The 20,801-nt window shown below is 38.9% G+C and overlaps 2 protein-coding genes and 1 non-coding gene across 5 annotated transcripts; 2 read left to right on the top strand and 1 right to left on the bottom strand.

Moving 5' to 3' along the window:
• The first annotated feature begins 1,113 nt into the window (after positions 1–1,113).
• Positions 1,114–1,220, top strand: LOC130987285 (small nucleolar RNA R71). The gene has a single exon (XR_009089674.1). It is a non-coding gene; the product is annotated as a small nucleolar RNA R71 (small nucleolar RNA).
• A 12,185-nt stretch (positions 1,221–13,405) lies between these two features.
• LOC131024477 (putative pentatricopeptide repeat-containing protein At1g13630) lies at positions 13,406–18,167 on the top strand. Of its 3 annotated transcripts, none has more exons than XM_057953981.1 (6): positions 13,406–13,965; positions 14,352–16,473; positions 16,569–16,674; positions 17,172–17,321; positions 17,440–17,682; positions 17,829–18,167. In XM_057953981.1, exons 1-2 carry the CDS (start codon positions 13,539–13,541, stop codon positions 16,403–16,405), a joined length of 2,481 nt encoding a protein of 826 aa, XP_057809964.1. In that variant the 5' UTR covers positions 13,406–13,538; the 3' UTR covers positions 16,406–16,473; positions 16,569–16,674; positions 17,172–17,321; positions 17,440–17,682; positions 17,829–18,167. The 3 variants fall into 3 exon arrangements, with proteins under 3 accessions (XP_057809964.1, XP_057809966.1, XP_057809963.1); XM_057953983.1 differs by having other exon boundaries at positions 13,419–13,965; positions 17,217–17,321; XM_057953980.1 differs by having other exon boundaries at positions 13,419–13,965; positions 17,162–17,321.
• On the bottom strand, positions 18,036–19,733 carry LOC131024478 (UDP-glycosyltransferase 89A2-like). The gene has a single exon (XM_057953984.1). The coding sequence runs from the start codon at positions 19,609–19,611 to the stop codon at positions 18,214–18,216; it is 1,398 nt and encodes a 465-aa protein (XP_057809967.1). The 5' UTR covers positions 19,612–19,733; the 3' UTR covers positions 18,036–18,213.
• Positions 19,734–20,801: the final 1,068 nt, after the last annotated feature.

Here is a 20,801-nt window from a genome sequence, read left to right as displayed (position 1 = left end):
AAAGCATCAAGTAAAGGGATGTTGATATGAAGCTTTGAAAACATTTCCATGAACTTGGCTAACTTCTCATCCATCTTCGGCTTTGCCAGGCGATTCGGGAAAGGTGCTACAGGCTTGTACTCTGGCCTGGGAAACGTAGGAGTAGGAACAGGCTCCTTAACAGCAGAAGAACGTGACGCCTTAGAAGTAGGCGGCGAATCGCACACAATCGTCTCCAGGTCATCATCCTCCATAATCTCTACATTTTTTTCCTTGCCATCCTTGTCGTCCTGCAGCTTTGGGTGATCCCGCTGCTCTGGATGATTCCGCTGCTCTGTATGATTCTGATACTGAGTCCCGCTTCTCAAATGAATAGCATTACACTGATTTTTAGGATTGACCTCAGTGTTGCTAGGGAATTTTCCTGGCGTGTGTTGCGCAGCTGCTTGGTTGGCAATCTGCCCAACTTGAGTCTCCAAAATCTGCACTTGCTTTGACAGTGCTGAAAAATTATTCCCAATATTGCCCACTTGAGATTCCAAATTAGTCATCCTTGTATTAACAGTTGTCTTCATGCTAGACACTTCTGTTAACACCTGCTGCATCATATCCTCCATTGATCCCTTCTTTGGTTCATTGATAACTCCTCCGCTAGACACAGAAAATCCAGGTGGAAGCTGCAAAGCATTGTTGGGATTTGAATAGGAAAAATTTGGATGATTCCTATTATTTGGATGATACGGTGGATTTCCGCCCTGATGTCCCTGATAGTTTGGCCTATGGAATTGGTACTACCGCTGGACAAAATTAGCATCTTCAAACTGTGCCACATCGGATAAAATTGGCTGCTGAGGGATTTTGGCTAGCAGTGCTTTTCTCTCCAACTCATACTGCTTTTGAACAGCTTCGTATTTCTCCTTAAAATCATCTCTCTCCTCGTTTACAGCTGCAATTCTTCTCGTAGAATTTCTGTCATTCGGCCATTGATAACTGTTGGAGGCCATCTCTTCTATCACACGATAAGCCTCCTTTGTATTTCTATGGAGAAGACATCCACCTGCAGTAGCATCCACCATACTTTTTGTCAGACCAGTCAAACCATTATAAAAGTGAATGATTTGCTGATCCTCTGTGAAACCATGTTGTGGGCAGTTCCTGAGCAGCTCACGAAATCTTTCCCAAGCATCATGAATGGTCTCATCTCCTAGCTGGGAAAAGTGAGAAATCTCTGCAATGATTTTCTGGGCTTTAGAAGCAGGAAAGTATTTTGCCAGGAAAGCTCTACACAAATCCTCCCATCCAGTAATAGCACCTCTGTCCAAATTTTTTGAACCACTCTTTCGCTCTGTCCCTGAGAGAGAATCCAAACATCTTCATTCTGATGGCATCTGGTGGCACTCCATTCTGCTTAATAGTGTCGCAGATATCTAAAAACTGAGTGATGTGAGCATGCGGGTTTTCAGAAGCCGTTCCACTAAACTGTTCAGCTTGCACCATATTTATCAATCCCGGTTTCAGCTCGAATGTGGTAGCCTGCACAGTTGGTCCCCATCTGCCTCCTTGAAATTGATCAACCCGAGGCTGATACATGTGATTCAGTGGTGGCTCTGGTGGAGGAGCCCGATTGCGCCTGTTCTCCTCTCTCTCTTCATCTAGCTGCCTCTGAAGGTTTGTCACGGCTCGCACAAGAGTTTCAAGGTCCATGTTATTCTGTTGCTCTCCTATTGCTTGCTTCTTCTTTTCGCAGTTGTCTCTTTTGTACTGCTTTTCGATTTCCAAGTTCAAAGGTACAAGATGTTCCTTTCCTTTGGATCTCGTGTTCATACACTGCTGAGACAACAAACAAAAATCAAAAACAGAAATTTAAAAACTAAAAATAAAAATAAACTTATAACGCCTGAAATAATGCATAAGTCTAATCATAAATATTAAAGTAAATTCTAAATAGTCCCCGGCAATGGCGCCAAAAAGTTGATCACTAATTTCTTAGCAACAAAAACTGCAACTAACACAGGCAATTGTAGCAAATAATAAGTAACCGAGTATCGTATCCACAGGGACTATTATAACGAATCACTCTAAGTAATCCTAACTAAACCCTAGTAATATTCAGGCAAATTCAATTGATGACAAAGAATAAAGCTTAAATCAAAATAAAGCAGATAAGAATATGATATAAACTTCAAATAATTAAAAACTCTGACCCTAGGGATGTACTTTTACTAATCAATTACATGTATTTAATCTATTGCTTCAATTAGGGCTGGGAATCGGGTCGGGATCGGGTACCCTACCCGAAAAAATCGGGTACCCGATCCCGAATAAGACCGAAAATCGATACCCGACCCCGAACCTGATTTCTTAATCGGGTACCCTAATACCCGACTCGGGTACCCGACTCGGGTATTCGGGTACCCTAATACCCGATTTAAAAAAAAATCGAAATGAGGAAATATAGCCGAAACCAAGCCATTTCCCTAAACCAAGCCAAATCAAAGCAGCAGCAAATTCAAATGAAGCTAATCAGCAAATTCAGCCGAAATTCATAGAAAATCTGTATTTAAAAAAAAAAAAAAAAGAGAAGGCGTAGGCGTTGTCGGAGCTCCACTGGCGGCACGGCTGCTGCAGGGCGACAAGCTCGGCGACCCGACAGCGGCGGAACGAAGGGGCGACTGGGCGAGAGGGTCGTGGCTGGGGGGGACTGGAAGCGAGCTCCTCATCGGCGACTAGCTCTGGTATGGGCGATGACGGGCGGCGAGGGGCGCCGCTGGGTCGTCGACTCATCGGAGAAGGGAGGCATTTCTGCCCTGGAGTGGGGGCGGCGGCGGCAGGGAGGGGAGGAGGGATTACTTAGGGCTGGATTTCAAATGGGGACGGCAGATTCAATCGGGTAATTATTATAAAATTTAAAATGGGGACGGCAGACTTTAATGGGGACGGCAGACTCTAAAAATGGGTAATTATATAATTTAAAATGGGATTTCAAATGGGGACGGACGGCAGACTTTAATTATATAATTTAATATAAATTTAATTAAAAAATCGGGTAATTCGGGTATACCCGATACCCGATCGGGTATACCCGATACCCGATTTTTTCACACCCTAAATACCCGACCCCGACCCCGATCCCGAAAAAATCGGGTATAGGGTACCCGATACCCGATTTTTTCGGGTCGGGTATCGGGTACCCGATTACCCGATCCCGAAATTCCCACCCCTAGCTTCAATTACCAATTTAATCCAACCCCGATGAAAGATCACTATACTATTCACAAGCTTCTCTAACGAACACCTATGAACGTAGATTAATTAACCCCTTTTCACATTCAAGATTCCAAGGGATAAATCAACTCCAAATAGCACACAAAGAATAACTTCCTATAGCTTCACCTGTCGCATTCAGGACTCAAGGCTAACACTATATCATGTATTCCTGAATCGGCTGAACAATTATCGCATTCAAGACTCAAACTGAACAGCTAGACATGTAAATTATTAGCCAAATAATTCACAAGAAATTAAGCACCAGGAATCATGAATCACAAGTTGGAGGAAAAATTGATATCAATAAATCATACACACATAATTAACCAGCTATGTACAAACCCTAGGTTCAGATTAAAAGAACTAGCCAGACATAATAAAATCAAACATAAACATAATTTAATTCAATGCAATTGTAAAAACAAATTGTATAAAAACCGAATGAAAACGATTGTAGCGGCTTGAATCTTCAATTTTGATCCAAGCCTTGAAAACTGGAAAGCTAAAATATTCTAAAGCTGTAAAACTGAAATATCAATGCTGGGGGGCCTGAATAGGTCAAAAGAGGACCTATTTATAGTTTTCAGATTTCCTTCGATCACCATGGAAGTTGCCATGCAAATTAGAATTCTAAAGGTAATAGAATCGTGTAAAATAAGGTAACTCTCCAGCTGGATGTGCGCTCTGGAAACTACTCCTACTCTTGCCGAATTCGCAGCTCTCGCCTGAGGAACGGCTATCGCCAGAGGAATGGGTCGCGCCAGAGAAATGGCTATCGCTAGAGAAATGATGATTTCTCTGCTCTGCATCCTTCTCCTCTGCTCAGAGAAATGGTGATTTCTCTGCTCTGCATTATTTCTCCTCTGCTCTGACAGTTGAGTCAGAGCTAACTTTTCTCCTCTGCTCTGACTTCACTTCTGACTTGGTTCCGCTGCTCTGGAGATTGATTTCTCTGACTTTTCACTTCTCTGACTTTTATGTTGATTTCTCTGGCAATTGGTTTCTCTGCTCTGGAGAATTGACTTCGCTGCTCTGGGCTTTGATTTCTCTGATGCTGGCGCTTCTCTGCTCTAGAGATGTCGGTTCCTCTGCTCTGGAGACCAGAACACCTAGAAAACGCCAAATTCATCCAAAATTCTCCAAAATTGCATTCTTCCATCTCGAAAGCCTAAATCTCCTGCAAAGCATAAAATACACCATAAAACGCACCAATTTCCAGAAGATTATCTTAAAACACGCACATACAAACCCTTAAAAATAGAGCAATTTAAGCATAAATCAGTCTCCGAATGCAACTTTGGATCCAGCTTTCTCAACATACTGAGATAGATATTCTTTGTAGCCCGTCATGTGCTTCGAGCAGCCGCAATCCAGATACCATGTTCTGATTGAAGCCTTAACTTCTTCCTTCTTTTTGTGTTTCCTGATTTTGACCTGCAAGGAAGAGTTACTTTAGGTACCCAATCAAGATTTGGGTCCTTCGATGTTAGCTCGAGTTCCCTTTGGAACCCATATCTGCTTCAGAATTGGTCTGGCTGATCTCTTGCGCTTTGCTGATCGTCTGACTGAAGTTGTTGGCGCTTCAGTTGGCACACTAGCATTCCTCTGTTGAGAATTTCCTTTGAAGGCCTCACTCTTGTAGGAGTTCTGTCTGAAGAGTGGTTGAGGTCTTCTTTGCTCGGTGAAGTATCTTCCTTGAGATACTCGAGTCTTTCCAGACTGATGGAGACTTGACTGATGTTGTGGTACATGAGTCATATGATGTCCAGTTGCTTATCGTCGTGGATGTCACTTGGCTCGTCTGGACTCATCATTGTTTTATCTCCATGGATGTAGTTCCTTCTGAAACTGAACTGATTTCAGTTTCTGACTGATATGGTCGTTCTTCCCCCTGGTCTGGTGAGGAAGATTCTTCTTGATTCCTGATGTTCCTTCCCCGATTTTTGACTGAAATCTGCTTTCCAGTCTTCTCAGTAGGGTGATCTGGTTGGGGGCCTCCTTTGCTCGTCTGTAGCTTGATGGAGGTGGAACATTTGATCTTGCCATCAGTTTTCGTTTGCGAACTTCATCCATATCATGATCTCTTGATTCTTCTGATGTTGTGATTTCAGAAGTATCGTCCTTTGAAATGATCATGATATTCTTTCCTTTGTTAGCTGCAACTTTTCCTCCAATGCTTTCAACAAGGCCTTTTGATGGAAAGTTGCTCATCATGGGTGACTTCATCATGCAGTTCTTGACTGTTTCTTCCAACTTGTGATTGAGCCTCTTGATCTCATGAGATGCACTATCACATTCCGAGTTGGAGATTCTGAGCTTTTCTTCCAGTCGACTGTTCTCCATCATTAGCTGATCAAGACAAGTTTCATCCGAAAAGTAGATGATTGTCTGATTCCTAGCTCGTTCATCATTGATCTCCTTTTCAATTTTTTGATTCTGCTTGAGGAGATCTTCGAACATTTTCCTCAACTGACAGTGATCAGTCATGAGCTGATAAAGCTGGTCAGTTTCATCGGATGAGCTTTCTCCTGATTCTGAGAGGTCTCCTGAAAGCATCAGGAAATTATCAGTATAAGGAGTTTTAGAATGAGAGATTACCTCTGAGCCATTCATTCCATTGTCGTAGCTGTTGTCAGCCACGCTTTCAGATCCATTGGCCATCAGGGCTTGACTCTCATCGTCTGAGCTGGTGCTGTCGAATTCGGATGATTCTGATGTGTCTTTGGAAGAATCAGCATCGTCAGCAACCATCGCTTTCTTCCTTGAGAAGCTGCGATCTTTCTTGGCTTTCAGCTCTTTGCGCTCAGATTGAGTCAATTCAGGGCATTCATTTCGAAAGTGCCCTTTCTTTCTGCATCCAAAGCATTCCATGTCTTATATGTCGTAAGCGGCTGACTTCCTTTCTCCGCTTCGATCAGTGGAATGTCTGGAGTTGCTTTCTCTTTCCTTTCCTTTGAAGTGCTGCTTGTGGAACCTTCTGTACTTCCGGAACTTAGACTCCATTTTGTTGAATCTTTCAGTCAGCAAAGCATATTGACTGAAGAAGTCCTCAGGGTTGAGTTCCGCTGCTTCCTTGATTTGCTTTTTGCCTTCTCTTGCTGAAGCTTTCAGTGCTGCTCCTCTTGAGGTTGATGGACCATCTTCGTCTGATCCTCCAGCCTTCTTGATTCCAAGATTTCTCTGAAGGTCGAGCTCATTTGCCATGAGGTCAGAGAAAAACTTGTTTGTCGGGAGCTGACTGAATCCTGGCTTATGTTGATGAGCGACTGAGTAGATCTGCCATTCTCCTCGTGGCAGTGCTCGAAGAATCTTCAGGTTGATTTGTCATTGAGTGTATTTGTCTTTAGAAATGGATTGAACTTCGTTCAAGATTTGATTGAATCTAAGTTCCATTTCTTCGACAGATTCATTCTTGAGCATGAGGAAGGAGTCGAACTTCTGGCAAGCTATGGATAGCTTATTCTCCTTGATTTCCTCGGAACCTACGCACATTCTTTTAAGAATGTCCCACATCTCCTTTGCAGTTCCGCACTTGATGATCTTCATGACATGCTTGTCAGGAACGGTGCCGGAGATGATACTTTTGGCGAGGTTGTCTAGCTCATCTTGCTTCCTTTCTTCGGTGGTGAAGCAAAGCAATGACCTCATCGTAAGGATCCTGATGTGGATCAACAGGGATCCGTTTGACAGTTTCGGTGATGATGATTGGTCATTTGGTGATGACTTGCCACATTCGGCAATGTTGGGCGGTGAGGAAGCTTTCATGCTGAAACTTCCATATGTCATATTTTTCAATACTAAACATAGGTAGAGAAGATAATCTGCTGTGGTTAGTCTCCATCAAAAAGAGAGAACAGATAACAACAGATAGAACAAATAGCAAGCACAAAATGAAAGAGAAAACTTTTTCGAGACCCTCGAGAAAAAAAAGGATCTAGTTCAATTAGAACCTAATCAGACACAGAGTGTTCTTGCGAACAACCTGCTCTGATACCAATTGTTAGGTTCCGGGGGGGTCTCAAATAGGTGTATGGGGGGGGATACACCTATGGGCTATTTTTACAAAATCCTTAATCAGAGGGATCTCAAGATAGAGATCTAAACGAAACTTTACACGCAAACAATGACACCTGTTGACTTAAAACAGTGTTGACCAAAGAGGGTTGACGACTGATAATGAACGCTCTTCAGTAAGGAGTTATCAGTTAAGTTACTCAAACTTAACTGATGCACTTATGGGCTTCAGTCGAGTTTGCTAAAACAGAGATGATAACACTCTTCCTGACTATCAAAAGATAGATCAGTCAAACTGATATCATACAGCGGAAATTAAACTTAGTTTCACAATAGCCTCGGTTGAGCACGTTGTTGGTCTTAGGTTTCTCTTTGCCGTTAATCAGTATTCAGTTTATCAATTGAAATAACACAAGTAGGAATGTAAAACTAAAAACTGTAAACAACACAGAGACTTTCACGTGGTTCAGAAAAACCCTTTCCTACATCCACGGTCGGTTGATCAGACCAACAATCCACTCCGCAAACCAAACCGTGTGCTTGCCGGGTGCACACAACCGTACCACTGAAGAAAACCCTTCTTCAGTACCTACGCTTCACTCGCGTCGGATTTCTCTTGCTTAGCACAACCCGCGCTAAGACTCTCAGAGTCAGAAAACCCTTCTGAACTCCTAATCACTCAAAACACTCAAATCTTTCTTTTAGAAAGGAGGTTTGAACGAGTGCCAACTATACTGCAAAGAACAAGTTCTTTATAGCAAGTTTGACCTTGGCTTCTGGGTAAACAGAGGTTTGCCTAAGGTCTAAGAGAATGTATGTAATCAGCAGTGACTGATTTTGGCTTTGGAATTCTCTTCTTCGATTCAAGCTTTGGGGAGGTTAAGCTTTAGGCTAAGTAGCAATTTCGGCAGAGCTTCAGCTTATGTCGTTGAATCGGTGAAGGTTGAAGTGATCCTCGAGTGCTATTTGTAGGAGAACTCTTGAATAGATCCGTTGGCGTAGAACGTCCTCAAGATTTCTTCCGTTGGAGAGCAATTCGAATTTGGGCTGAGGCTTCAATCTTCGAGGTTCCTTGTCTGGTGGAAACGGCTCTCTTGAGGGACAGGAGATGTGACGTCTTTGATAAAGTAACCAACAAATAGGAATGACCTCTGCAGAGATAAGATCCTGAGATCTCTGCATTTAATGCGGTTGTACTCTTGTGAGTACGTGGCTTCCTTTGAACGTTGGAAGATCAGTCCGAGGAAGAATGATCAACAGATACTTGACTTTAGTATCAGTCTGTGGCACGCATTAAGTAATCAGTTCCAAACTGATTCTTCAACTGATACTTCAGTTGGTACCTTCAGTCTTCAGTCTTTAGTCTTCAGTCTTCAGTCTTCAGTCTTCCGAACCGCATACTAAACTAGAAACGAACTCTAACACTTGAGTTCAAAACTGTTATAGTCTATTACAATTAAGACCTATGAATTTTTGGTATCATCAAAACAAGGATTAGGATATTCACAAGGTTCCCAACAACCGTCCAACACTGACGATTTTTTAGTTTTTTATTTTTTTTTCTACATTCAAATTTGATACTCCCTCCATCCCAACTTTTATTATCCATTTGAGAGTGATACGAGTTTTAATAAAGTGGTTGAGTGTGTTGTGAGTGGATTAAGAGTCCCACCTACTTTTACTTTTTTTTAGTGACACGATTTTATATGAGTGTTAAAATAATTAAAGTGGAATAAGGGCCCCACCTACTTTTACTAAAAATAGAAATGGATGCCAAAATGTGGGACAACCAAAAAAGTAAAGATGAATACTAAAAGTTGGGACGGAGAGAGTATTAGTTATTAATGTATTACTAGTAAAAAAATTTAGTAATTTTAGTTTACTTGTTCAATTTTGTTACTTGAAAATTGCAATTTATTTGTACATGTAAATTATAATTTTTTAGTTTAAATTTAATAAAATATAAATTTTATTATATTTTGGGTGTTAATATATTGTATTAAATAATGTAATTTAATAAGAAAAAATATACACAATATATAAAAAAATTAAAAAAATAGAAAAATCGCTGGTTCGGCCCTTTAACTGGCGGTTTTTGGCCCGACCCGTAATCAACCCTTCTTAATCTCTTCAAAGGCCGATTACGGTTCACCTTTCTGGTGAACCGTGAACCGACAATTCAAGCCTAGAACCAGCAATTCCGGGCCCGTGGGCACCACTATGCTAATGACATGTTTGTCATGATTGTATATTTGCTTATGATAAAAATGGGCGGATAGAGGTGGCAAAAAAAATGAAATCGGGAAGCGAACCGACAAATCGGACTGTTCGGGACGGTTCTAGAACCGAAACAGTGTGTGACGATTTTGAACTGGAACTGAAATCGTGGTGTGGCAGTTCGGTTTCGGTTCCCAAGATCTAAAATAGACGGTTCCCGATTCAGAATCGTAGCCAAACTGGGGAACCACAAAACCGTGCAGAACCGCGCCTGGAACCGCATCCGAATATTTATATAAAATATAAAAATTAATTTTGTAATTACTTCACCATCAATTAAAAAATTCATCGTACACAATATTAGTTGTTGTATCGTTATGTGCGTTCTGTGCGTCTGACCATCTGTGTCATAGATTAAAATTTTGAGTTATGTTTTGCTAGTGACTCGTGGCAATACAACATTACAACTAATCATGGTTAAACACAAAATATGATAAGTATAGTACTACGTCCGAAAGAGATTGCACATGTCTCTTGTTCATGGTCAATACCAATGCAAACAGTCTTACATCCGAACAATGTGTTTGTATCGAATATATAAATTAATCGTATCATAGAATTTCAATGAAGAAAAACTTTATGTTGTAATCTACAAATAGAAATTTAATAAACAACTTAATATTTGGCTAGGGGGTTCAACCACCATGGGTATGAAGAGAAACAATGAGGCTAGTGTTCAGCTACTTGGTGTCATTAATTAATTATAGTGGATACACAACAATAAATCAAATAATGAGGTCAGAGTCTAACAACCTAAACTCGCCTTGAATGAATATATCCACGTACATTAGTTCTTGTCACAAACTCGTATAGTTGTACTCACTAATTAAGAAATGAATTGATTTCATTTCTTGAAGTAAATATAAGTTGTTACAATAATGTGTGAATCCTTCTAAATAACAATTCAAATTTTACAAAGTAAAAGTTAATTATAGTATAAATATCAAATAAAATTCTTGTAGGCATGTCGATTAATGTTTGTGTTGACCGCGAGTTTGTGCAGTAGTGTATGTGGGATCAAATAAAATATTTAAAATATACTGCAACCTCAAAAAAGTAGAAATATTGCTAATATTTAAAGTTAAATCTAAATCTAAATGCCAAATTAAATTATATATATATAGCAATGTTATGCTACATACCTTATGTGAGCACCACTCACATTTAGCCCTCATTAGCATTATCTTTTTTATTTTAGACAATTATTTTTATTCTAATACTTCATAAATTGTCATTAGGATCATTAATTTTATAAATAACATAAAAATCAAAGTCTAATTTGTCCTTTTTATTAATTATTTGAAGTTAAAGGGAATATGAACAAATTGGACTTTGATTTTTATGTTATTTATAAAATTAATGATCCTAATAACAATTTATGAAGTATTAGAATAAAAATAAATGTCTAAAACAAAAAAAATAATACTAACGAGGGCTAAACGTGAGTGGTGCCACATAAGGTGCTCACATAAGGTATGTATCATAGCATTTATATATATATATATATATATATATATATATATATATATATATTATAACAAATACTCTCAATTCCAGCTAAGTTGATCAACTTCTTATCGGCATATGATTTAAGAAACTAGCGTTTTTTAGTGTGTTTGTAAATAAAGTGAATAAGTGATTAGATGTGTCCTTGCTTATATTTATTTCATATATGGAAATTGATCAACTTTAAAAGTTTGTTGCTTTCGCAAACCCAGATATGTTGGGTAGAATTACCAAACAATTCACTCAATAATCAATAGAAAAACATAAATGCAGCGGAAAAGTAAAGTACGCACAATGGATGTTTTTATACTGCAATGTTAATTAATTGCAGTTGTACGTTCACTATAAAAATCCCTTTTACAATGAAGATACATGAACTACTCAATAGAATCTCTCTTATTAAATGGAGTTGAAAAGAAAATAAATCTCTTATAATCCTATCAACTAATGCTAGCAGCAACTAGACTTTGAACGAAACTAATCTATAATCTCAAATAATCAAACCTACCAACTAGCCCTAATAAACGAGTCTCACACTCAAGGTTTGTTAGACACATGAGTCTCTCACTCAAGGTGTGTTGTGAACTAGATGCCGTGTCAGATATTTGAAATTAGCTTCTGAGCTCCTACACTTGTGTATCTTGTAGCTTGGACTAGTACCAAATGCAATGAACTTTACCCCTATTTATAGATAATATATGGGCTTGATGGGCAAGAAAACGTGGCTAAGAAACTTGGGTTTCGAACGTGCTTGAATGTAGGTCTTGCTTCTCAAGTTTAGGTGTTCGTTAAGCATATTAACCAACATTCCTAAATCTAAGGAAGACTTAGTCTTCACTCTTCTCTTCACTCTTTGTTGCAGCCGAACTTCAATCTTCTTCAAGTCTTTTGATTTACACTTCACTCCATAATTGTTTTATATTTGTAGTCATGTCCTTGAGCAATTTTTCGGCACTTCAATTGTGACAAATTGGAATTGTTTGCAACAATTTAATTTCGATGAAATCAAAATTAAATTATTTTGACAAAGTCAAAATTAAATTCTCTTAAATACTTGTGACCGAAAATATAAGTTATTATATCAATTCTCTTATTTGATAATAAATGAAGAAGATAAAAAAAAAATTCTTAAAATGAATTAATTAAATTATTAGAGTTAAAATAACTCTAAGAGCATCCGCAATGGGCTTACTTGATAGCATACTTGATAGTTTACTTGATAGTGGGGGACCACATTGAGTAAGTAGTGCTGCATTGGGGTTACTTGATAGCCTACTTGATAACATTAATTTTGATTTTTATGTTTTTCATTTAAATTTAAATGCTCAAATTTAAATAACATATTTTTCTAATAGTTACATACGCCATTAAACTAAAACATCATTAAAAATTACATAAAATTTAAAAACACCTAAAACATCATAAAAAATTACATAAAAATTATAAACACCTAAAACCATCATTAAAATTACATAATTAAAATCCTAGTCTAGACCACGACGCCTGAGCACGTCGGCGACCATGGACGCGTGCAATGCCCTTTGTGCGTCGTATCCGCGTTCAGGAGCTGCATATCGAGCTCCCTCTCCTTGAGGAGAAGAAAAAAAAAATTGGAACGGTCGGTCAAAGCACGGAAATCGAGGAAAAACAGTCAAATTTTGAATTTAAAATTCGAATTTTTCATTTTTTTTTATAAAATTTAGGCGCGTGCATTGCACGCGCCTAAATCTCCCCCCATCGTGCATACTCGAAGACTCGAGTAGCACTCGAGTAACCCACCCCTGCAACGCCCTACTCGAGTGCAACGCTTTACTCGAGTAGACACTCGAGTAGGTGCGTTACTGATGCTCTAACAAATTTAATTGAAAAGACCCAAAAAAGAATATTGATCAAATTAGTTGGGACGAATGAAATAATATAATGGAAAAATTACTGTAAAATATACAAAGTTTGGACGAATTCTATTTTACACCAAACCTTTGAAATTTGAAATGAAACACGCCAAATTTTAATTTTTCTAAATTTTTTATAATTTAAAATTCTTCTAAAATTAAAATTTCATAATTCAATATGAAAATAAAGCTTTCCATCACAATGAAACATTAATTCACAAAAAAATAAAAATAAAATTCAAATTTTGATTACAACCTTTGAAATTTGAAATGAAGTACACTAAATTTTAAACTGTTATAATTTATTTTTATTTTTTTGTAAATTAATTTTTAATTGCAAGGAAAAGTTTTATTTTTATATTTTATTATTTAATTACGGGGTTCATTAGATCCAAAATTAGAATTCATCCAAGCTTTACGTATTTTGCGACAATTTCTTTAATTAATAATACTAATATGCAATCATAATTGTGGCGACGAACCTTGAAAAAATGCGGAATGGTGGCGCAAGCCCATAATTTAGCCTGAACCTTCGTCTTAAACCCTAAACCCTAATACCAAATTTCCCATTATTGCTCCCCTTCTTCGCAGTCAAGATGCTCAATGTTCCGGTTAACCACCAGACGACGCCGTCTTCTATCACCCTTGCTCTTCACCACATCTCCGGCATTCTGCTCGATTAGCGCCGCCGCTGCCGCCGTCACGGATTTCCCGCAGAACGACGCTGTCTCACAAATTATCGGCCACTTCATCTCTTCTCCCTTTCGTTACAGTCATAAGCTCTTATTAAATTCCCTCAGAAACAGTAATTGGTTTAGGAAGGAAGTTTCCAAGTTGGGGCCTTCAGAAATTGACTATATCTTTGATAAAATTAGCTCGCAAAGTGCAATTGAGTTCTTCTTCTTGTTGCAAAATGAGTTTGGGTTCAAACACTCACAGAGCTCGCAGTTCTTCATTGCGCATTTATTGGCGGAGAAGAGGCGGTACCGTGCGCTGCTCTGTCATATGCGGATGGTTGTTCAGGAACAAGGTAACCCGCATTTTCGTTGCAATGTGTATTCATAGTGATCATAATTATTCATTCTTTGAATTCATTTTGGGGGATCCCACGATTAAATGCGAAGTTTGTATGCGACTCATATGGAAGTTTTGCAGCGATTAATTATCTTTTGATGATTGACATTTTTATTATTTATTTTTAATGTAAATGAATTTGAACAGCATGTAGTTGACACCTGGTTGCAAAACTATGACCACCATTATATGCATAATTTAGTCGCATTTCATGAATCAAAAGGTTATTTTAGAGAATGGAATGCATGGAAACTCAGCTAGTTGCATGGAAGAAGAATTTCTGGGCTACTTTGGAGATTGCTAATTCTGCTTTTTATAGACTTTTTTTGTGACTTCTATCAGGCTCTGGATCTGCACCCTTGTTTTGTGAGCTGCTTTTAAAAAGCTTTAGGGGCTGGGGATCAAACCATGTGGTGTGGGATATGCTGGCATTTGTTTACTCGAGAACTGCTATGGTTCATGATGCTTTGGTTGTGCTGTCAAAGATGAAAGACTTAAATATTCGCCCATCAATTATGACATACAATAGTTTGTTGCACAACTTGAGGGAAACTGATATTGTGTGGGATATCTATAGTGAACTCGAAGATAATGGACCCCAACCATCTGAGTATACAAATTCAATCTTCCTTGATGGTCTTTGCAGGCAGTCCTTGTTCCTTGAAGCAATTAATTTTCTAAGGGAGATGAATAAGGAAATGACTGAGCCTTGTGTTGTTTGTTTCAACACTTTGATGTCAGGATTCTGTAGGAAGGGTTTTATAGGTATTTCTAAATCATTATTTGGTATGATGTTTAAGTATGGATTAAGTCCTGATAGATACAGTTACAATATTCTCATTCATGGGCTATGTGTTAGTGGTTCATTGGAAGAAGCCTTAGCCTTTGCGATTGACATGGACAAGCATGGATTAGATCCTGATCAGGTAACATATAACATTCTCGCCAAAGGATTTTGTTTACTTGGTACAACGGGTGGAGGTTGGAAGGTTTCTAAGAAAATACTACAGAGCGAAGCAGATCCTGACCTGCTTACCTACACAATACTCATTTGTGGGCATTGCCAGACAGGTAATGTTGAAGAGGGTTATAGGCTGCGAGAGGAGATGATGTCTAAGGGTCTCAAGTTAAATGATATCTCATATCATGCGTTACTAAGCGGCTTGTGTAGAAATGGGCAGATAAATGAGGCTGTATGTTTGCTTTCTGAGTTGAGTACTGACAGGTTAAAACCAGATCTCTTTATGTGCTCTATGGTATTCCATGGTCTCTGCAAGCTGGGAGAAGTAGAGAAAGCCATCCATCTGTGCAAGGACATGTTTTTTAAGGAAAACTACCAGAATTCTTTTCCTCACAGATCTATTTTGATAGGATTGTGGGAGAAGAGAACTATGTTTGAGGCTAGAAGTTATTTTAATACATTGACAAAAAGTGGCTTGATACAGGATGTTGTACTGTACAATATTATGATTGATAGATATATTAAAGTTGGTAATGTGGCAGATGCTGTAGGATTGTACGAAAATTTATTGGAGAAAGGGATTCCTCCAACTGTAGTTACTTTCAACACCCTGATAAATGGATTGTGCAAGGCCAGAAAACTAGCTCAGGCCAGAAAGTGGCTAGATGACATGAAGATGCACAATGTAGTGCCAACTATTGTTACGTATACTACAATTATGGACGCCTTTTGTGAAGTGGGAAGTTTAGAAGCTACCTTTGAGTTATTTGAGGAAATGGTAAAAAGTGGTATCGAGCCAAATCAAGTAACTTACACAGTCCTTATGAAAGGTCTGTGTAAGCGAGGGAAGCTGGAAGAATCTGTTGCAATTCTCCAGAACATGTTAGCTAATGGTCTTTCTCCAGATCAAACTTCCTATAATGCTTTGATCCAATGCTTTTGTAAAGCTCGGAACTTTGAAAGAGCATTTCAATTACATGATGAGATGGTACAGCTTAACATTATGCCAAATAATGTGACTTATAATATTCTAATCAATGGCTTGTGTGTTTATGGAGATCTAATTGTTGCTGAAAAGCTATTTTGTGATCTCCAAGGTCAAAACTTCAAATTGTCGAAAGTTGCGTTTACTACACTTATAAAAGCAAATTGTGCAAAGGGAGATGTTGAAAAGGCTATGGTACTCTTTCGTCAAATGGATGAAACTGGCTTTGTGATTTCATTGAAAGATTATAGTGCAGTAATTAATAGACTGTGCAAAAGATCTTTGCTAAATGATGCTATGACTTTTTTTCGAATGATGCTAGTTGGTGGTGTTGCTCCTGATCAGCAAATTTGTTCAGTTATACACTATTCATTACACCAAGCTGGTTATGTCATTGCCGAGTTTCAAGTTTATGTTCTAATGATCAAATTTGGCTTTGATCCTGGTTGAATAGTACGAAATGTGTTTTTGTGGTGTTCATCACCAAGCTACCTCTAGTAATCAAATACTACAATAAGGTATGAAGCTCTTTTGTTGGAATTTATTTATTTAATTTTTTCTCAGGGAGAGTAGTTTAAATTCTAATTAATTATTATCCCTTTCCTGCATTCAGGAGGACCTTATTATCCCTTCTGTTGAAGAGATCAGAATCGGGATATACAAAGATTGTAATATCGGTGTAAGATGCAGTAGCACCAACAGGACGAACAATTTCAAAGGTATATGCTGATTTTTTTTTTATTTTTTTTTTTAAATCTGGGAAACAGACTTATGGTTGTCATGTGTAAACTGGGATCTTATAGTGTATCTACAAATGCAAAGCATGTAAAGTGGCTGTTAATTTATATTCTACTTCTATTTATTAAAATAGTGTTTTGTTTGAGTTTGAAATATATGAAAACTAAAAAGAAGAGTTCATGATAGTTTTGGGGTGAAGGTCTATTATGCCTAAGGTCAAGATTTAATGGACAACTGCCTGACAAGCAAGGTTTAGGTTTTCTTTATCAAGTCCAAGGTTTTGCAATCTGATTTGGACTCTTTCATTTCAGCATCAAAATATATCTGTTGATAATTCTTCTGCATCCTTGAAAATTTCTTTTACTTTAAATTGTACTAAAACTGTAAGCACTGAATTTCTCACTCTTTATTTTGGAGTGCTATTAATATTATTGCTAATTGTGTTTTGGTTATTGCTTTGTATGTAAGTTAATGCCAGTCCTGCTGCTGGTGCTGATTTTTACTTGTACTGTTGAGGAGTTAGAGATCCTTGCTGCATCAGTGCCTTTGCCTTGTTGTTGAACATATTTAAGAAAAGAAATTTTGCAAGGACAGTACTTCCCGAGGATAGATTAAACAGAGATGTCAGGTATGAATCCTATGATCTAGAAAATGTAAATTCAGTGATAATAAGTATCAGTGGTGTCAACTTTTGTTTTTTTTGGGGGGGATAACTTGGATCACATGTTTGGTAATTTGGCCTTCAGACTACCCTTCTCGACCTGTTTTGCTGCGAGTAGAAGGAAGCTATACAATGCTGCAAATGTCCTCTGGATTCCATTGTTTTCAAGAGTTGGGTAATTGATAGGCCTAAAATAACACACATAAAACGGTGGATTAGGAATATGCAACATGATTTCTGCTGTGAACTTGGACTAGTTCAAGAGATGCAATGCAACCTCTGAAGATTTGACATGCATCCATAGCAGCAGCTTCAGTCGCGTAAACAGGTGACAGTTCTGAGCTTTTGTGGCAAATGGTACTCGCAAATATTTCATCTTATAAGAAATTCATCACGAGATTTGGACATATTTCACTGTTCTATCTACAAAAGAGAATTTCTCACAACCTGCTTTACTCATTCTTTTGCACTTAGGTTCAATGTTTTCGAGTTCAGAGCATTGCTTCCGCAGAGAGCTCAAATCAGCGAACCTTAACTACAAAACCTCTGATCAGATGATCTCCGCAGCACAGAGGTTCCCTGTTCTGTTGCCTTGTTTGGAGCACGAGAAAAATGTCAAAAAACCAACTTACATTTTAGATGTTTGTTCATTTTGCCACTGAAATTTAGTGGAAAGTGACATTTTGATACCCAGAAGGAGCTATTTTGGGGCGGATTTATTTGTATCTCAATAACAATACAAGTCTTAGCACATGTCGTACTTTGCTAATTTTTGCTTAATGTAGGAATACAATGGTGATGACATTACCGATATTTCGGCTGGAATAATCTTGCAAACCAACTAAACATATGCCCAATTTTAAAGTTGAGATAATTCTTGAGCAAGCCTATCCAAGTCTGTGATAGAACTCCCACCAACCTGAATTGCTTCCAAGGCTTGTTTCTTCAAATCCTTGGCTCCACTCCTCTGAGCGGCGCACCCACGCATTGAGTCGCTAAGTTTATGAGCCAAGTGAGCTGGGTCGGGCACCGTATCCGGTCCCTCACATACAAGGACGGCGGCGTTGTTGTACTCCACCAAGAGCTTAGCATTCGCAAACTGGTCGGCTTCCATGGGCCAAGCCAGTATCATCACCCCAGCCGTGATTGCCTCCAAAGTTGAGTTCCATCCACAATGACTCAGGAATCCACCCACAGCTCGGTGACTCAGTATCACCGTCTGCGGCGCCCATCCCTTTATAACCAAGCCTCGCTCCGATACCCGATCCTCAAACCCATCGGGTACCGACCCAAACCCATCTGCCACTTGCTGCGCCGACAGAGCCTTCACAACCCAAACGAACCGGACCCCACTCCTCTCCAGCCCAGTGGCCAAAGCCTCCGTTTGGGCCGCCGTGAGCAACTTTTGGCTCCCAAAACACACATACAATACAGACCCATCGCCACACCCGTCGAGCCAAGATACTACACCATCATCCGAACCGGGTTCCGGATCGCCCACCCTCAATTGACCCGACCCGTTAACCAGATTCAACGGCCCAACGCTATAATGGGAACCCAAGAACGGACCCTCCAAGGCCCGAAACGAGTTGTAAACGGCAGCCCAGCTGAGGGCATTGGCCGCGATGGAAGTCATGATGAAGTCAGCGGCCGTCTTGTCCCGACATTGCAAATCCTTACACCGGCGGAAAAGCGACGGCAGCTGATCCCAGGGGAAGGTCGGCTGCTGAGGTACATCATCGAATTTCACATCGACCTCTGGTTTGAGAGAATCGAAATTCGCCCAGAGGTGATCGAAGAGGGCGACGACGAAAGCTCCGCAGGAGTGGAAAACGATCCTAGGGATTCGGAGGTGGTCGGCGACGTGGTGCGTCCAACCGAGGAAGGTATCGGAGATGAGGGCGGATGGGGGGTTAGGGTGGGAGGTGCACCAGCGGATAATGGGATCTCGGAGTTGGCTGAGGGCGGCCATGATGGGGATGTTGCCGTGATTGCCGATGTGTTGGACGTTTTCGACGCCGGGAGGGAGGGAAGGGTGGGGCGGGAAAGGGAGGATTAGGGTTTGGATGGAGGGGGAGGAGGATAGGAGGGAGGTTAGGAGTGGGAGGTTTTTGGGGGTGATTATGATAGTGATGGCTAAGCCTCGGAGAGCGAGTTGGTGAGTGAGATCGAGAAGGGGAAGCATGTGGCCTTGTGCGGGGAATGGGAAGACTAATATGTGGACTCCTCCATTGCTGCTGCCAGAGCTCCTCGACATTTTAGACACAGGAGAGGAGAGGAGAGGACTGGAGAGATAAAAGGTCTTATAGGTAATGAATCTAGCACTAGTAGTATTTTCTGTAGGTGGTAATACAATTCCTAGGTTGTCTGTATTAAAATTACTATTTCTTCTCCCATCAAAATAGTCTTTCACTTTTCATGCATACTCAAAAAATATACTCCTTTTATTTCTATCTCTTGAAACCATCAATAATGCATTTATTGCGACTGTTTCATAAAATTTTGCACTTTTTATTTTTTAAGCTATAATTCCTTTATCTTTTATCTAGGGGTTAGAATTTGGTTTTCAGTTTAGTTTTTCCTAAAATCAAATCAAATAAAATTTATATTCGTTTTAAAAAGTAAAAATCGAATTAACCCAATAAATCAAATTAAATTAATCAGAATTTTAAAAATTAAAATCGAAAAAACCAAAAAAATTCAAAAGTTGAATAGTATTTCCTATTATGTAGTACTAACTTAAGCAAAAACATTAGAGGTGGTGCTCTGCTTGATCTCGTTCCTTAGTCTTATTGAAAAAATATGATGTTAATATCATAGTTTGCTTGTAGTTCTCTGATTGATTTTATTATTTTGGTTCACTATTACTCCCTTCGTCCCACTTCAATAGGCTAACTTCTTTTGGCACAGAGATTAAAACTTACTTTTTAATAGAAAAATTGTAGTAAAATAGTGTGGTTCACACCAATTAAGTACAATTATTTTATAAAAAAAATGAGTCTATTCGAATAAGACATCTCAAAAAGAAAAATGAGCCTATTGAAGTGGGACGGATGGAGTATATGGTAATTGCTTTTGATAGCTTCTTGGCCTGCAATACTTATTGATCACTCTTTTATTATAGGTTCATATGGGGTCTACCATCCGCTACAAGTATGTGGAGAGACTAAAGTCAGTGGGGAAAGATTCTTTTAGTGGTGCTAGTGGAAATATCAGTGATTTCCCGGAGATAGGATCAAGCTATATTGAATGAGCTTCAACCGAACTAAGCTTCCTTTGGAATTTTGGGGCCATTTATGCGTTCAGTAAATCTCAATGTATTCTGTTCATTTAAAAATTGTATTATGTTCATTTATAAATTGTGATTCTTTGTTAAATAATATTTTTAAATAATATTATTGATATTTAATTCAGAATTGTAAAATATTTAACATAAATTTTTTTGAA

Source organism: Salvia miltiorrhiza, chromosome 5, assembly GCF_028751815.1.
Source record: "Salvia miltiorrhiza cultivar Shanhuang (shh) chromosome 5, IMPLAD_Smil_shh, whole genome shotgun sequence".
In the NCBI taxonomy this organism is placed as follows: domain Eukaryota; kingdom Viridiplantae; phylum Streptophyta; class Magnoliopsida; order Lamiales; family Lamiaceae; genus Salvia; species Salvia miltiorrhiza.
This window is presented reverse-complemented; position numbering and strand designations above follow the sequence as displayed.

Coding starts and splice junctions, on each gene's coding strand:
- LOC131024477 (XM_057953981.1), top strand. CDS start 13,539: ATGTTCCGGTTAACCACCAGACGACGCCGTCTTCTATCACCCTTGCTC. Junction 13,966..14,351: donor GATGGTTGTTCAGGAACAAG/GTAACCCGCATT, acceptor GACTTCTATCAG/GCTCTGGATCTGCACCCTTG.
- LOC131024478 (XM_057953984.1), bottom strand. CDS start 19,611: ATGTCGAGGAGCTCTGGCAGCAGCAATGGAGGAGTCCACATATTAGTC.